The sequence below is a fragment of the Pyxicephalus adspersus genome, chromosome 11, assembly GCF_032062135.1.
Source record: "Pyxicephalus adspersus chromosome 11, UCB_Pads_2.0, whole genome shotgun sequence".
NCBI classification, from domain to species: domain Eukaryota; kingdom Metazoa; phylum Chordata; class Amphibia; order Anura; family Pyxicephalidae; genus Pyxicephalus; species Pyxicephalus adspersus.
The window spans coordinates 10,220,075-10,238,680 of record NC_092868.1 but is presented as its reverse complement, the minus strand read 5'-3'; the positions used below and the strand labels follow the sequence as shown (position 1 = coordinate 10,238,680).

Here is an 18,606-nt window from a genome sequence, read left to right as displayed (position 1 = left end):
TGTCAAATTATTTAATTGCTCTTTATAGAACAATTCCACCGTTTAAATCTCCTCGACAAAACAAAAAAAATAAACCTCTTTAGATCCTCCCTTTTGTTAGAAGTCTTACCATTGTTGTCAGAATATATTTGTAGTGGGCAGACGTCATACCAAGCTCAGAGGCCTGCGGGAGAAAACAATAAACAAAAAAAAAATAGGTGAGTGGAACAATCAGAAAAAATGTAGTTAGACGTGGAGCAGGAAGTAGGGGGTAGAGTGTATAGCTTTACCAACCAATCACAGATGACATTTGTGATACCTAACTTCTTATTGGCTGCTAGGGGCAACACTTCCACTTTTCAATAGTTGCAATAAATGAAGGTGATGCTTTAAATTCTGCTCTAGGATTACTACTGACCTTTTTAAGAATGAGGTGGGACACTGTTGCATTGGCATCGATAATGATGGTGGATACTTTGTCATCACGGATTTCCTTTAACAATGGCGTTGGGTCATTGGTGTCATCCAACATTCGTACAGACAGGGTGTCTTTCGATATTAGGAACTGGCGGACCAGTTCTTCTAGCCGGAGCAAACCTTAAGAAAGATTAGAAGACAAGGCTATGGATAACATTGATTATGTGTAATTCGAAAAGAAGTATCAATAAAGTAAAACCCATTGAACTTTTTTTGATTGCATTGCAAACCACACAACATACCAGCCTGGTACTTCTCAGGGCCTTTTTAAAGACTAATTGCAATCAGGCAAGTCCTTTTTTTGTAGAAGGGACATCACTTGTACCTTCTGCAATGAAATAACCTTACCTGCCTGAATGCAATTATTAAATACATTCACCTGTCTATACTTCGCCACAGACATCTTCTTTCTTCTCTGTATGCTGGTTTAAATCTCTGGCCATTTTGATTGGCCGGCCAGGATTACTTAACTCCTGCAGGTGTAGGTGACATAACCCTGCAGGAGTTCATTTAGTCCCACCAGCCACTGGAAGCAGACAGTGATCAGGCACGCAAGCATGTTCTGTAGCAGTAGGAAAATCACCTGTTCCTTTTTGCAAAAAGGTCTGGTCTGCCTGGTCATAAATTTTCAAAGTGGAACCTTAGTTTTTCCTTAAGGGCTTCTTTGGGTTTTAAGCCTCTGCCAATGGATCAATTTGACAGTTTAAGACACTTCTGAGCTCATCTGTAATTTATTGACAGGTGCACTTGCCTTGGAGCTGAACTCCTTTTTAACCTGCAGTTGACCTGCTTCAAGCTAGTTTTGCATTCTTCTAGAATTCTTTGGAAATGCCAAACCCATGTAAATTGAACAAAAACTCTAACAGCTTTTAGGAGATTTTGGTGATTGGGTCTACTTTATTCTACTTTATCTACTTTAATTGCCCATGCAATTCTAGTCTACAGCTTTCTATATGGTTAGAGAGGACAATGTCTTGCGATTAAGGGAAGCAGTAAATTGCAACAATAAGAAGCAGAACCAAATATGGCTCCACAAATGTATCATATACATAAGGTATTGTATGCATATCATATGTATTAATATACTGCGTATTCATTTTTAAATCAAAGTTATTACATTTACACCCAACATTACGGTGAATACACAGTTTACACAATAAACCAAGTACATTCATAAATATATATTTTTTTTCTTAAAATGAAGGCTATTGATGTTCTTTAATAATAAAACAGCTGAAATGAATATGTGAGAAAGGAGTGGGAGTAATGCCGAGAATATAAAAGGGAGAAGAGTTGACATAACAGGACAGATCTGTGTAACATCCGCATTCTTTTCTAATTTTATTCTTAGCATCTGACATGAATTTCATTTGACACATAGCACATGAGTTTCACATTCAGACATATCTCCACAGTGCACATATTGCTGAGAATGAACGAGGATAGTTATTTTCTTTGTTTTTTTTATACAACACCAAAGAAAAATAACAGGAAACAAAGATGAAAAATGTAAGCTACAAGGAGATTTGGGGGTCCGTTTATATAATATTTTCATCCCAGATTCACGCACATTATAGATTGCTGATTAAACTGTTATTATATTACAATTATAAAAAAACTTAACATTTGTGAAGTGACTCTGTCACCTTGCTCATACAGGGAAAAAATGACAAGATCACTTTAAATCCCACCCACAGCTCCGGTCTATAATACAACAGCAAATAATAAAGAACAGGATGCAAAGATGCAAACGGTTACCTACAAGCAAAATTTTGGGTTGTGTTTATATGTTTTTTATCCTAGATTTATACATTTTTTATTGCATTATCATTGATCTTTGAAAGGGATGAAACTTTTGTTATTAACAAATATAAAATGATTTAAAGCTTGACATTTGTAAAGTGACTGTCACCTTGTTCATACAGGAAAAGATGACAAGATCAATTTAAATCCCACCTACCACCCCGGTCTATACTTTACTGCCCTCCCATGCAGTCCCATTGTAACCAAAGTTAATAATACCCTCAAGTATTAAATATGCAGATCTTAGATTGTAAGCTCTCCTGGGCAGGGTCCTCTCCTCTTCCTATGTCATTGTCTGTGTCTGTCTGTCATTTTTGATGAATGGAGAGCACTACTGAAATTGTAAAAAAAAAAAAAAAAAAAAGAAAAATGGGAAGATCACTTTAAATCCTACCCCATTCAGTTCCATTTTAACCAATGCAAGTTACTAATTTCCTCCACTATAGGGGACCATGTGACCTTCTGCAGGTCAGTGAAGGACCAGCAAGTAAACGTATTGTCTGCTGTATATATCTTTAACATAGGGCACCCACACATGATTATTTGAAAAGCCCCTGCTAAGTCAAGCACATAGCCCTGCAATCAGGCATGCTCCCTGATAATTAAAAAACACTAGTTTTGAGTATGGGGGGAGGGGGTGTCAGACGTCTGTAGAGTGACCACTGCTTCTACATAAAGAGCAAAAGTCCTTCCCTGCAGGATGCTGGCAGACAGGTTTTCCTATTTGGGCTGTCTCTACTTTCTAAAGTAAATGAACATCAGGACTGCAAAGCTTTTGCTCTGAAACATCTGAGATGCATTTCATTGATTTCAACTGAAAGTTCATTTGGCTTTAAAATACATAAAAAGGTCACGTTATTACAAAATTATTCCCACTGTAGACCTCTGCAATGATGAATCTCAGGAGATGGTATTCAGCAAAGGTCACATAAGAAGAGGTAATTTGTTTAAATGGAAGGGTATTACCTCTCCCAAAGGACTCTGTGACACGGTATGTTAATGCTTTATTTTCTGTTTCAAACATTTCTTTTTAGAGGTCTTCAGGCCATCCATGTGAAGCACACCCTCTCTCTATATATTTCTTTCCTTTTTTTCAACACTGCTCTACAAATGACATCAAAATCACTTTCCACATTGATGTATATGAATGTTCCCTCAGGGGTGGGTACATTACATCCTGCCCAGCTGGAATTCATTACACATGGAATACTGAAGACATCTAGTGGTGAAAAGTGTTTACTGCAATGTACTACTTTTAGTTTGAAGATGAGTATTGCAGTCAATGCTACTTTTTTTATTTTAAGCCACTGCTAAGGAATTATGTAGCTTTTGGAAACATGTTGCAATGAGCTTGAATATCATCTCTATTAGAATGTTGTTCCATTCACCTGTGTAAAAAATATTTATATCGTATAAAAAAAAATTATTTTAAATAATAGGCTCTGCAATAAAAAAAAGTATACAACGGTTTGAAAGGAGACTCTGGAAAACACATAAAAGGAGACTAGTGCTCTACCTACTGGTTAGTTATAAGAATTATTTATATAAATATATATATATGTAAATAAATATATATATATATATATATATATATTATACCTTAAATAGCTTTAAATAATAAATAAATGTGCTTTAAATAGGCAGGCATCCTGTGATAGGCAGGCACATTTACAGCTTTAAAAACATGCCTTAAATTGAGGCTCATTTCAGACTTATGCTCAATTGCATTGCTATACCACATCCTCAACCATACTTCCAGCTTCTCCAATTCAACTCCATGTGGGTGGTTGTTAATACATTTGTACATGCTCAGGCATGTTGCTGCATTGCAGTTGGGTTCTGGTGCAGTTCCTTGAAGTATTGAAGCTTGTCAACACTGACCCTATAGCTCATATGAGATTTACATATACTTTATAGATCATATAGATCTACATATACTTTAACCAGCCATGCAGTTCTGGTCTACAGCTTTCTATATGCCCAGAGAGGACAGAGATGGGTTGCAGTTCTTGGAAGTAACATGTTGTTTCTGGCTCCATACTGCAAATGCAAACGCATAAACCTTTTGTGTAGTTTGCCATTCCTACATGCATATCAACAGTTTGCTATGCACCTGGGAGCCACTTACCGCAGGGTTTGCAACCACAAGTGCGAAAGAGACCTAATTCTTCACCCACTTACCTTAATTCCCTCAGTATGACCAGAATGACCACCAGAATGGATGTCTCTTGGACCAAAGTTTGAATTTTTACTGTAGATGCAACTAAAAAATCCTCTGTTCACCTAGACTATATATGATGTAAATGATCACTTGCTATGAGGAATAGATCTGAAATATGTCAAGCAAATTAAAAATAGTTTAATTACTGAGTACTGTAAGGAAAGAAATGCTGCTGTTCTACAGTCATGTATGTAGATGCATTGTTCTGTTAACTAGGAGACCGATAGAGTATTGTTTAGCCTAAAGTCCCAGCATTGTTCGGGTAAAATGTAAAATAAGGACGTTCCGCCCTTCTGAACAGCTTTTTAAAGATAGTAATTGTTAGCAAAGGAACGGAACACCAACCATGCTGGGATGATTTGGTTAAATTTAAATGCTCTGGTTATTTAAGCCCTATAATTTAGCTCAGTAAGGTGATTAATACCTAATTGTGGGTTTACCCGCTCTTGAAAAAAAAGACAGATTTTGCTCAGTGTCCATAAAGAAATAAATAAAATAAAAGCCTTTCTTATTAACTGACAAGATCCCAAAAGAGTTTAATGTAAGAGAACGTTTTAATGTTATTGAGGTTACAAAATCAGACGTGTTCAGTGAATTTCACAGATTCTATTTCGGCTCCCCAGAAGCAGGCAAATCAGCACAGGCTTCAAGAAAGACACAACAGGCTTCCTATTAAATACAACTACATAAAGCTCATTTCTTGACAGAAAGGTCAGTGTTAATGTGTCCATAAACAGCAGATGATAGCTGCACAATCTGCCTGCTTTTGATAAAGTTGGGAGAGATGGTTTTATTCTTTTCTGGAGTTAGATTTTTATGTAGATCATACAGTTAAAGTTATGTTTTGGGCGGGGTCCTCTCCTATATCTGTATCTGTCTGCCATTTGGACCCCTTATTTATTGTACAGTGCTGCATAATATGTTGGTGATATATAAATGCAGTTTCCAATAATAAACTGTACAGAGTGTGTAGTCAAGTTCAAGTGGATTTCTGGATATTGTACATTCAGATTGTATAGTGCAGCCTTTCCCATCCCTCTCTTACACCTGAGGAGCCTTTAAAATAATTTTCAGGTCTCAGGGAACCCATGCTAAAACTGCTGTTTAAAAAATGCTGTTTTGTGGGTCATTTGAATAAAAGCTACTTAAGTTAGTGACCAGCAGAAATTTTGCCCCTACAGTGGTGGGTACAATAATACAGACACCTAAAAAGTTGTGTTGGCCCCAGTATAGGAATCATCAAATGGGGGGTCAGCCAGCCAAAGTTCAAGAAACTTTTAGCAACCTCTGGAGGAACCCTTGGGGGAAGCCAGGAGTCCAACTTTAAGAAACAAAAAGTGAGTGCCAATATTATTTTTTAACAATCGTAATAACCCACAGTGTTGTCCCACAGATTCCAACATATTTCAGGATCCTAAAACACACTGGATCTTTTGGTTGACTCTGCATTAGATTATTAAAATTGTTTCCAGACTCCTTACCAAGTGTTGTTGGCACTAACTTTTAGTGTTCTTTATTAATTTAGGCTCTTACAAATGCCTAATGGTGACTGGTTCTCTTTAAATCTTCTCTTTAACTTTCCATTTTTGCTATTATTACTGTGGCAGCACAAAGGCTCAAAGGGGCTCGAACAACCTTACATGACACTGGCTAAAATCATTGTCATTGAAAATATGAAGAACACTGCCTACCGCCCATATGTCCTCCAGCACGACGTTTTGTTTATTAATAAAAGAACATGTGCTGTGTAAATGACTTACATTCGGCCTTGGCACAGATAAGGCTGGTGGAAGGGTTGTGAAAGGACTTTAGGATGTGGGAAACAGCCAAGCTGATGTCTTCATTACTCGGATACAGGCTGACAGACGCAAACCGCAGATACTGGAGCTTCGGGGCCTCTTCGGGTCCCACCTTTATGTGCGGGATCTATGAAAGAGAACACAAAAATTTTATTACATTCTGCCAACCGAAGATGTGTTGTTTTATCATATGTACATTTAAATATACAGTAATCTTTTCACCCAACAGTGGACCATATCTGTACAGCCATCATGGCCGGACCATACTTTGATTAGGTGACAGGGAGACAATGCAGCAGAACCAATAAAACCCAGAATAGAGCGTTGGTAACCAGACATTTCTGAACAAGGATTTTCATTGCAGGACTCCCAGATATTCTTTTTATTAAATCAGTGGATTTAAAATATATAATAACTTTCTAAATTACATTAACATGTTATAATGGAAAATGCTTTAAAGGTTAAGTAATAAAAGATCTCTATTTGTTCCCGTAATTTATTAATTGATATTAATTTAATGTATATTTCACAAGCATATGTAAAGGGCAGCAATGTGGACCAATCAGAACCTCCACTGTATATGTTAGTTAGAACAAATTGCATAAAGGAAATCAGAGGAGACTCTTATTAAATAGATATGAGATTTGCTTAGGTTTTTTGGTTCAGATATGACAAGACCTAGCAAGACTCTGATTCAGGGCATTTTTTAATTCTTTCAATGTATCTGATTCACATATAAGGGCTGCTGTTACTATAAAATAATAATGAGGTTATATCACATAACTGGTTGGATGCATAAAGTCCATATCCAAACATTTTTTGGATCTAAAGTGTACCTAAACTCAGAATTTTTATTTTACATAAAAGGGTAGACAACCCTTTTATTTAAAGTAAAAATTGCAACACCCTGTCTAAAAAAAAAAAAAAAGTGCATCACCGCCCCCTTAACTCTTGGTCGCCTAGGTGAGAGTTTTACGGGATACCTACTTCACGAATCCTGGGAGGCTCTTGACCCTTTCATCAAGAAGAAGAAAAATTATTTTCCTAATCAACTGCACCCGATCTTGCTCCTGCGCTGTGCGAGATCGGGTGACGTAGGAAGAAGAATGACGAAAAAGAGAGGAGAAGATGTCGGCACCCGGCGCTCCCTCTGCGCTGGGCTGAAGACAGATACCGGGATGACGCAGGACCCGATGGGCCTCCTAACAGACAGACTGATCTGCGGGATTGAAGGTGTTTTTTTGTTTGGGATATACTTCTGTTTAAGCATTTTTCTTGCAGTCTGTAATCTTTTTAGAGATTCCCTCATCCTGTGTTGGTGATACCCTCATCCTAAAAAGTGTGAATTGTCCCCAGGAATATCACAGACTACAATATTAACTGGATTTTAATACCATTCTATCAAAATTTGTCTGAAGTTGGGTTTATTAGCGTTCTTCGTTTAGGTTAACTGGACAAGAAAGGATCTTCTGGCTTTAATGATGGGCCATGCTCAAAACAAATAGTTGGGTGCAATTAGGGGATGTGAGGGGTATGATATAAATGTACCTAATGATAATGATGGGTTTTTACAATGGGCTGTACCTGAAGTGGTGAGAGGTGATGGGAATCCTGTTGGATTTTGAAGTGGGTTGGTGTCTCCATTGCCATAGCACAAAAAAACAGTATGCAAAAGTATGGTGAATTGCACCTTGAGGTTGGTGTTAGGTTGCACCTAACACACTTGCACTTGGAACCCTTAATACCATGGCTGAGAAAGGAACAAGCCTATTTATAGAGAGTAATAGCAAATGTTCCCAGACCTCTCTTTAAGTCCTTTAAGGTACCTTATATGCACAACTGGATATCCTACTTGGAGCAAGTTCAGGATTGCAATGGAGCCCACGGGTGCCAGTGTTGCATGAGAATTGGTGAGACAGTAGCTAGGACAGAGGAGTTGATGGGGCAGCACCTAGTCTCAAGATTTTCAAGGTTTTCAGTAAATTAACTAAAGCTAGGTATGTATTGTTGGGGTTGCTTAGAGGAGACAGAAGACACATCACAGTTAAAGAAACAAAAAAAAAACATATTTTTAATTTTGTTTGATTTGTTACATTTGAAAATGACATGTAAATCTAAAACAGGCAGCATTACTTATCCCATGGGGCATTTTTGCAGTATGAGTTTTAATTAATCGCATTACGCAATGGGTAGAGTTTGTACAAATGGGTGTCATCAATAAATCAAACTGATTGGAAATCAATAAAAAAAAAAAAGAAGACCTGTTGTATTATGCTGAAAGTGGAACTGTAAACTCCAAAACTAACCCAAATTCTGGTCTATATCAAGAGAAGGCACAAGTTCTCTTTCTTCCCACAATGCATTTCTTTGCACTCGATCAATAATTTTACAAACCCAGCCACAATCAAATTTCACAACAGTGATTTTTACAAATACTGAAAGTTCCAGTGTTTCTTTAAAGACAATTGCTGTTGGAGAAGAATGAGTTTAGGCAACCTATGTAAAACCAGTTACTATCATCTCAGATTAGCTTTTCCATGTCAATGTAATATTTTAAAAGTTGTGTCCAATCTACTAAAATATGTTGTTTTCAAAAGCTAGTGGTTATAACTAAGTAGTTAGAACTCTTGCTTTTTAGCACTACCGCCCCAGGTTTAAATCCCATCCAAGTCACAATCCACATGGAGTATGTATGGATTTCCTCTTCGTGTCAAAAACATACAAATGCCTTTTGGACAAGAAGACTTTCGGCAGATTTAAACCCAATTATTGTAATCTCAAGTGGGTTACTAGACCTCTCTCTATCCCTGCTACCGTCAACCTAAAGAAAAGTGCTATACAAATGATATTTCTTCAGCTTGAGTTAAGGTTCATGCACTCATAATGTGACAATTCTACTGCATTTTACCAAATTTGATGCCACAAGTGGCCATGCCAACACACACCGGTGCATATGGACAATTGTTATAGCTATCAGAAAGCAATGATGTGCGGTCAATGCTAAAATAAATCCACACAGCATGTAGACAGGAAGTGACTGAAAAAAAGGTAAACCAGTGTTTCATGGAGTGTTTTTTTAAGGTTAGCGTAAGGTTTAAATCTACTTTACCAATACTTTTCACCAAGTATTCCTTTCCTTAAATAATATGACTGTGGGGTGTATTATACGGCCAGTTAGGATGCAATAGGTATTTCTATTTGAAGGTTTTCTTCAATATATGAATACCCTTTTTTTAACCCCATTTTATAATATTTCAGCGCAGTTTTTTAATATTGCGCCTTCCATTGTGTGGCTGATCACCGTGCTGAGTAATTATCTTGTGTGTGCCTAGAGAAGCAGTTAGCTTGGTGTGTCCTTTCTGCTGTTCATGGGCTCAGACTATTTCCTCTGCTTCATTTCACTGCCTCTCTCCACCGCCGCTGCTGGAAAGGAAAGCAATAATTACTTTTTAATAATCCTATTTACTTTTAAACACTGCCTTAATTAATCTACTGTAGAGTATCTCTTTGTTCCATATGTGTGATGTTTGTGTGAAATTTAATTTTTTTGCTCCCTCAACATTCCTGCAATAAGCCTTTCAGGAGAGTCATGAGATTTAAAGAGACTCTGTCGCTTTTTAATACTTCTATTCATAATTCGTTTTCATGTGACTTATACATTTTTCCAATAGGCTTTACCTATGGAAGTTTAAATGTGTAGCACCCATCAACATTCTGAGATCGGAAGAAGGGCACCTCTTGGCACAAAGTACGTAGGATGTACCCATGTGCCAGACACTGAAGAGTTAATGCCCAAAAATTGATTATTTAAAGCTTTACATTTATAACAAAAAACAGTGGCCCAACATGTTAAAAAATAGGAATAGGAACTTTGGCTTCAATGTTCTTCTTCAGTCTGGCATTGTTCCTGAACACTTACGGCTTCCAGGACCACTGGCAATGAATATTTTCTGGAAGTGGTCCACCCACTGTTGTTACTAGAAGAGAAGGATGGCCATAGATAAAGGAAACAAGGTATGTATAGGTAAATCTGGTGAGGGTGGGGTCCAGGGTCCATGGTCCAGCAATGAAATAGTAAAGTTTAAAAATGTCCATATTCAGCTGAATAGAGAGATAACTGAACAAATGCAAGATTATGTTTTTTTGTTTGTTTTTGCTTTATTCATTTTTTTGTAGATCAGCTTTGGTAAAAAAAAAATATTAGGTGGGTGGTAAGTTTTTGCCAATTTGAACTTACTTGCAGATTATGGCACAGTTACCTTTTTTAGCACCCTGAACGATGACAGGTCCAGGATCCTGTCACCACTACATTACCCCTTTTTGCTTCTGCTCCCTTCCAGGTGCATCACAATCCCCTTCAGCCACTGTATAGTCAATGAGGATGTATTATGGAGGAGTTACATTATCCCGGCAAGTAGGTCTACTCTCGATGGTGCCAGGTTTAGAGCAGAGTTCTATATTACATGACACGTGCCATGCAGTGTGGGCAAAAAGCTTTCAGAAGCAGGTGAAAAGGTGTCTTGCCAAAGAAGACCTTGCATGTCTTCTACCAAAAAGTACCACCTTCTGGAGAGTTTTTGAGTTTAGCTTTTTTTTAGTTTATTTTCACAGAAAGATGGTGCTGCTTTTGTTTTGACTGTTAAGTTTAAAACTGGACTGGATAAGAGTTTGGAAGACTTGGGCTCAGAGGACTGAATGTGATTATCAGAATAAGGACATCTAGTGGCAGAAAAAAATACTGCAAAGGAAATCTTAGTATTATAGGTGACTAATGCAGCAAAAGCTGGTAATATTTTTTTTTTACTTTAAATGGGCTCTTTTTACATTGTTAAATTTGGAAGGAGTTTTGTTTTAATGATTGTGATGTTTTACAATACTTATTTGAGCTTTTTCTAAATGTTTGCAATTCCAATGCAATACATGTATTCTTGGATTCACTACATTGTACAGTACTGGAGGCTGTTCTGTTCCATCCCCTAGCTTCAGTCTCCTGGGAACTTTTTCAAGTCTCTTATGCATAACGAAGGAAGAGCTGTGGGCGGAGGTGTACCCTTTTGTGCCGAGTGTTGGAACTGATTTAGCAAATTAGGCACTTTAGAAAAGAGGTTTTGGTATATGATGTGTGTAACCTTTTGGGGGGTTTATGGTATAGATATTTGAGATTAATAGTTTTATATCCTTTTTTTTTATAGTTGCTCAAACTTATTTTATATTTAGGAGAATTAAAATGGTTTAACCCTTTTGAGACCAGAGGTCACAGGTGCCTTTATAATGATGGTAACTCTGTGGCTAATTTGAATACTTATGATATACAATAAATATATAATATATATGCAAATTATATGATTTGTTTTATTATATTCTGGCAAAGGCAAATGTAGAAAATATGTTTTAAATAATTTATAATATTCTTTTAAATAGCAGACAGTTACAAATAAAGCTGATAACACTGCCAATACCACTGCCTCAGGGTGGCAGTATTCATTTCCAGGCCAAATTCCCTTTTTGTTTTTGCAGTCTGCACGTGATTACAGTGTCAAAGTCAATCATCAGTAGGGACCTAACCTTTTTGCTGCTGCTTCACATTCTGCAAGTTAAACATAAACATTCAATACAAATGACTCTCAAAGCATTATGGGTTGCTTAGTTGCTTGCCTTCTCAAACTAAAATCCCAGACAGAGCCATACAATGGGAAAGAGGATGAGGGTGTTGAGTCACTGCTCTGTGCCATTCACTTGTGTATAAAATATTTATATTGTATAAAAAAAATATATTTTAGATAATAGGCTCTGCAAAAAAATACATTTTTATACAATAGTTTGAAAGGAGACTCTGGAAAACATATAAAATGGAGACTAGCACTCTACCTACTGGCTGGATATAAGAACTATTTATATATATATATATATATATATATATACATATATATATCGTTATTTTTGTTCATAATAAATGTACACTCTCAATAAATACGTCATGGCCTTTATACTATTAGTGTGATTTTTACCAGATTTAATTTTTTTTAGCCTGACTGAGAGTTGACACTATGGTGTCCATTTAAGGGAATTTCTTCTGTATATCTAAGGTTTATTTTAGTATTGCTTCGGCTATTATCCATAAGCAATGGAAAGCAACCCCAGGAAGCATTCTTAGACAAATGGCTTAGATAAATGTGGGCAGAAAAAAGAATCTGTAGGACTATAATTTTCTATACATTTTACATAGGACGTAACAATTTATTTAAACGCTTGTTTTTCCATCTGTAGATAATAGAATGAATATACACAATATGGATGTACAAGCAGGAATATCATTTCAGTATTATCTGACACCCTTTTCTGTGTATTTTTCAAGTATAGGCTTTATCTGGTAAAGAAATCATTCCTAGTCTGAGACGGCCATAAATCTGGTGAGCTCAGTTTAGTGTTTATCAGAAAGGCTTGGAGGATCTTTAACATTAATGGTCGAAAGAGCCTGGGTTTGATATATCAAGGGTTCGGAAAAACCTTTTTGAGGTTTGCTGAACCCAAAGTACACTGTGAACCCCATTGATGAGTAGATTAGTCTGGTTTAGATGGTAATCCAGGCAATGCCGTGAAGCTCATGGACCGTTCAACTATGTTTTTTTTTAATAGGAATAGGGCATTCCATGACCCAGTTCATGAAAATACAAATCCTTTAAATTACAAACGTGTGGGATGTCTTTAGATAAGGGTAAGGTAGGTATTATGGTAATAATATCATGTATTTATATTGTGCCAATGATTTGCAGATCTGTTTACAGAGCCCAAAGTCATTTTATTAACTTTCCTTTGAAGCAGCTCACAATCTAATGTTCCTACCATGGCCATATATCATTACCATAGTGCAAGGCAGGGGTCCCCAACTCCCGGCCGTCTAACTGGTGCACCCACCAGTGAGATCAAAAGGAGGACCCCGCTTGGGGGGGTGCACCGGCCAGAGCAGCGGACCATGTCACACGGAGACTTTGCAGGCACAGAGTGGTGGGCAGGTTGTGTCTCTGGACACACTCTCCCATCAAAGTCTGAGCCTGAGTGGGCGGGTTCTGACATCACTCCGGAGGGAAGTTTCCACATGCCCGGTCCGGAGTCCATGAATTTAGTGGTCCATGAGCCTCAAAAGGTTGGGGACCACTGGTCTAAGGTCAATTTTTATGGGGGAAGCCAATTAACCTATCAGTCTCTTTTTTTGATGTGGGGGGTAACTGGAGGACCCGGGGGAAACCCACAGAATCACAAACAGAACATATAAACCCTAATATGTAAATAGCATCCTAGCTGAAATCTAACATTTCCTTTATGAGTAACTTTTGGACATACTATCAACTGGTGATCTTTACAGGAGTAATAGTCCAGATTTTGTTTTACAACAACATCTATTTAATTAGACATACTTAACAAAAGTCATACATATACATTATATGCATTCACCCTATCAGCTTTTGTTTCTTGCCAAAAACATAATACATATTTAATCCCAATGGGCCTGATTTATTAAAGCTCCTCGAGACTGAAGAAGATAGACCATCTTGGGAGAACCTGGGTGATCCAGCAAACCTAGAATGGATCTGATCCAGGGTTGAAAACAATTGCCAACTGATGGCAAATAATTTTTAGGAAATCAATTCAAGGTTTGCTGGATCACTCAGGTTCTCCCAAGATGGTCTATCTTCTTCAGTCTCGAGGAGCTTTAATATATCAGACCCAATGTGGAACAGGAAGACATGGCCTTGTCAGACCACTACCACGTATGTCGTTTAGATTAGCACAACCAATAAACACATTACTAAAGCAATCCTGCTGGGTATACTTGGACTTCATCTCACGACTCCTATGTTCAGATCTATAGGTTTGAGATAGGGGAGTGATTCATATAATTAATTGAAATTGTCAGGCCAGCACAAGCCACACAGGAATCCTGTGTACATGTTTTTTAAAAGACCTATAAATATAGGCAGAAGGCAGAACACAGCAAATTACAGCCGTGATAGAATCAACACGTCTGCCCTAGGAAGCAAGGTGTGCAAGATATACCGTAATAAGCTTGTAACAGCACACATATGTAAATTGGATAAATGTAATGTAGCCTCGTTAAATCCTTCGATTGTCCACCACAAGGGATGGCTGGCAATTACAAGCTTCTTGGAAAGAGGAGGCAAGGGAATTGCCACATAAAGGCTTCTTGTGATCAGCTTTCGCTTTTATTTTACAATGCATTTATGTATTGACCCTCAGTACGTTCTGCCTCCTGTGGCTGCGTATCTTAGTGGGCCCCATCTAGATTACCATCTACATCAACAGATAGCATTGTTGGATGATTAGGGAGAAACTGACACTTTTAAAATTTCTCACTCAAGATATGACATTTTCTAATCTACTGTATTCTTTTACGTATCAAAAATCGCTGGGAGGGCTTTACCTCTCATTCTTCTGAGAGTCTGCCCTACGGTGTTCATAATAGGATATCTTAATCAAACAGCTCTGTTCTTTATCAGTTTGCCCATTCATCACTCTCTTTTACATTATTTAAAGCCTAAGCCCAAGAATATCCATGTAATATATTGGGGCTCTACAGTCCTTAAATGTGGCTGTATTCATTTTCCTTTTATTTTCATTCAGGGATCTTTCCAGTGACACACTCTCCAGTAGGGAGACAATGCTCTCGCTGTTCTGTATCATTAGATGGTTTTCAAATGGTGGTCTAAAACCTTGCAGTTAGCTGCTCCTGGGTGTACTATTTGCACCCTGGAACATTTTTAAGAGTCAGCCACAGTGTTTTATGAACACTGTCATGCTGTGTGTGGTTGCACTGCAGTTTACTGCACTGAAAATGATTATTGGCCATCTACAGTCCACTAACAACCAGGTCACTAAGTTTGCAGCTCTTCTCTATTCAATAGAAGAAGCTGGCCGCTCAAAGGTGGGGAAAAGCCACATGTAGGAACTGATTTATAAAATCTCTTCAATACTGGAGAAGACCTGAAAGTCCAAACCTCGAATGGATCCGGTCAAGAATTGAAAACATTTTTAATGTTTTTTATAAAATCCATTCAAGGTTTTCTGGATCACCCAAGTTCTCTCATGAAAGTTATTCTTCTCCAGACTTGGGGAGCTTTAATAAATTAGGACCCTAGTGTCCGGATACAACGTCCCAACCTAAAAACCCAACCACATGCAAACGTGTGCACACATTGATTTACAACTGCTTTCATACTGCTTCCATACTAAGTGGGAGCTGTTGGGAGCGCAGTTGAATGTGCAGGACTTTGAAATAAGCCTTAAGCTACGTACACATGTCCAACGGTTGTCGCCCGATAATCGGGTCAGGGACGATATCAGGCGAGAATCTGACGTGTGTACAGCGCCAGTCGTCCATCGTCCGAACGACCGTCCTGGCGGATCCATGGACATTGGACGACTAATGATCCAAATGCAAGGGAAGGAGGAGAGCACACAGCAGGGTGCCGCTCCGTCTTTTTACCCTTCCCCTCTCCATAGAGCAGAACTGTGCTGTATGTACTGCACTCATGCATGCATCGAGCAATGCTAGTCATTGGAAAAGATCATGAAAGATCCTTTCCAACGACTATTATTGCACGTGTGTATGCGGCGGTGTTGTCACTCCAGGCAGCTCTTCTGATTAGGATTACACTCAGTTTACTCTTCCTCATCTATAAATATAGGATAGTTAAGAAGCCACATACTATTGTTAGAGATTTTAGTTCAGTGTAAAGGAAGTAAAAGGACATGGGATTGCTAGAAGGATCATCAAATCTATTTCTGTACTTGTAGAAAATGTTCTTAGCCTGTGTAAATTATTCTAATACAGTCTCAACATTTAAAAAAATATTAAGCTGAAATATTTTAGATTTTTGTTAGATATATTTTGAAGAATACATACGCTTCAAAGAAAGTCACAACTGATCTGCACAAATCAAAAAAAGTCCTAACAATTTATAAATATTCCCTTATTTATCCTAACTTAATCTGTCTGAAAAATTACTTTAGGGCCTGGAAGTTAATCCTAAAGTTCTCTAAGGTAATTAGTTCTTAATTGAGATGACAAGATGCAAACTCTAATACATTTTGGGGTTGCAGAAGCCCCCCCCCAGCTGCCCCCTTTCATCAGATGCTTATGTGAGATGGGGTGATTTGGACTTTCAAAGATTTGAAAGATTTCGCAGGAGTTCAGGGATTAAATATTCTTTTATATCTACAAGCATTTCAGAAGTCATGCAGGGTGAAAGCTATACAAAAATTAGCAGGGGTTTTAACCTTTTCCTACTCAAAGATCTGGCTACCAATACATTAGGAGGTCTCTTATTTTATGCATTACTAATGGTCAGTATCCCTGTGAGAATAGAATTTAACCATCTCTTCTTTTGCAGAAGCTAGGGGGTAAAAAAATCTCACCAACTCTGATGTGTCAACTATGAAATTATAGGGAAATATAATACATTTATAACTCCTCCAAAGGTGATGGCTTACCTGGAGATCCAGCTGCAAGCTGATTGTGATGTTTTTGTTTAGAATAATGTACTCTGATGGAAGCCTTTTTCTTGGAGTGCTGTGAATTTCCTGCTATATACCATTTTTAGGCATGAACAGACAGGATTAATCTTAACTGGCATCAACACCTGGTCTAGTAGCTACATTCGGCATTGCTATAAGCCTTATACTGCACGCTTTTTTTCCTTCTGCTTCGATTTGCCCTGGTCGATGGAAAAAGACATTGGAACTGACTTACATGAAATGAAGCAAGGGAAATAAAAACGCAGGCGTTGCCTAAAGCAACCTATCTATTTCTGGTAGGGTTTTTTTTAACGCACGCTAGGATATTAGACATAGCTACTAAGTGATATTTACGTTTAAATTGGCCAAATGAAATACTGCTAAACTACTTCTGTGGGGTTCTTGTTCTTCTAATAGTAGGAAATACAAGGGTTAAAATTAAAAATGAGAAACCATAGGTAGTCATTACTGCTCTTTAGCATGTCCCAGCTGAAGAATTAAAAAGGACAAGGAAAGGAGAAGAAGCTTGCAAGATGCAAAAGGAGCTTCCCATTCTGTCATCTCTGCAAACAATGTTCTGGTTAGTATTGTTTAGTGGTTACACGGGATAAGACTTTTGGACCAGCACAGACGCCGGAAGGGTATTAGTGGGTGTTTTTTTTTTTTTTTCAAGGACATTTGACATATTCTCCCAAAGGGTAAGATCCCTTACTAAAAAATGAAGTCTGGTTGTGACTCCCCTCCAACCTTCCTAATATTCTTCAGGACTGCAAAAGTGAAAATCTCTTCAGCTTCTAGTTATAATTTAGCCTCATTTGGTGTTTATGGTGTTCCCACCCAACATGGTGGTGTTTTCAATTTCCCATAACACCAAATAGTATGGAAGTTATGGGAGCACCAAAAATTTAACAGGGTCAGCATGAAATAACACTCAATTATTGTGAAAGATCGTTTCCAATGACAAACGGCTGAAAGATGAATGAACAAGTGTTGTTCAGTTCTATGGAGAGGGGAGGGGGGAGAAAGAGCAAGCGGCACCCTGCTCCTCTGTTCACTTCCATTGCAGTGGTTCATCATCTGTCGTTCTTGGATCCGCCAGGACAGATCCCTGAACAATGTTGGATGACCTCTGTACACATGTAAGATTCTCATCCGAGACGAGCCTGACAGCTTGTATCGGCCAAGAATCCTCTGACGTGTGTACATAATCTTAGTCATTACCATGGTGGTTGTGCAGACCTGGGAAATTAAAAAAGGTCTAAAATCAGATCTGATCTAATTATAAAGGCAAACAATATAGAAGGAAGTCAGAAAAGCTTTGCAGCCTCTTAAAATCAGGTCTTGGGATGCCATGGCTTCAGGTCCAGTAATCATAATCTCCCACAGCAATGCATTGGGGTACCAATGTCAGGGGAACATTTACTGAATGTAAATAAAGACTCAGTTGAGCGTTCCTGTTAGTCACCTGACTTATTTTACCGACTTCAAGATAGCGGACCTGCAACTGGTATCTCATTTTATTTCCAGATGTTTCTGCTCCCCCGCAATACCACCTACCTGTATAATTAATGTAAATCTGACAATACAAGTCAAAAGAACTGAGCACGACTGTGGAGTCTTGCATCATTTATTTTCCTGCTAAATGATATATACTTACCTGTGTGGGGTCACACACTGCCCCACAGTATAAAATGTATAATACCCTGTAGTTTAGAACTATGCAGTCTTGCAACATTTATTGTCCCCCTTTCAAATTGTATCTATTTAATTTAAGTCAAGCTATTCAGACAGATT

General features: G+C 37.9%; 1 protein-coding gene across 1 annotated transcript in view; it reads right to left on the bottom strand.

The window, feature by feature from the left end:
* Positions 1-18,606, bottom strand: part of GRIK5 (glutamate ionotropic receptor kainate type subunit 5) — a 196,543-nt gene that overhangs the window by 56,413 nt on the left and 121,524 nt on the right. Inside the window, exons 5-7 of the mRNA XM_072426795.1 lie at positions 6,241-6,406; positions 398-576; positions 110-163 (exon numbers count right to left, since the gene is read on the bottom strand). Coding sequence (XP_072282896.1) covers positions 110-163; positions 398-576; positions 6,241-6,406 — 399 coding nt within the window. The remainder of the gene's footprint in view (positions 1-109; positions 164-397; positions 577-6,240; positions 6,407-18,606) is intronic.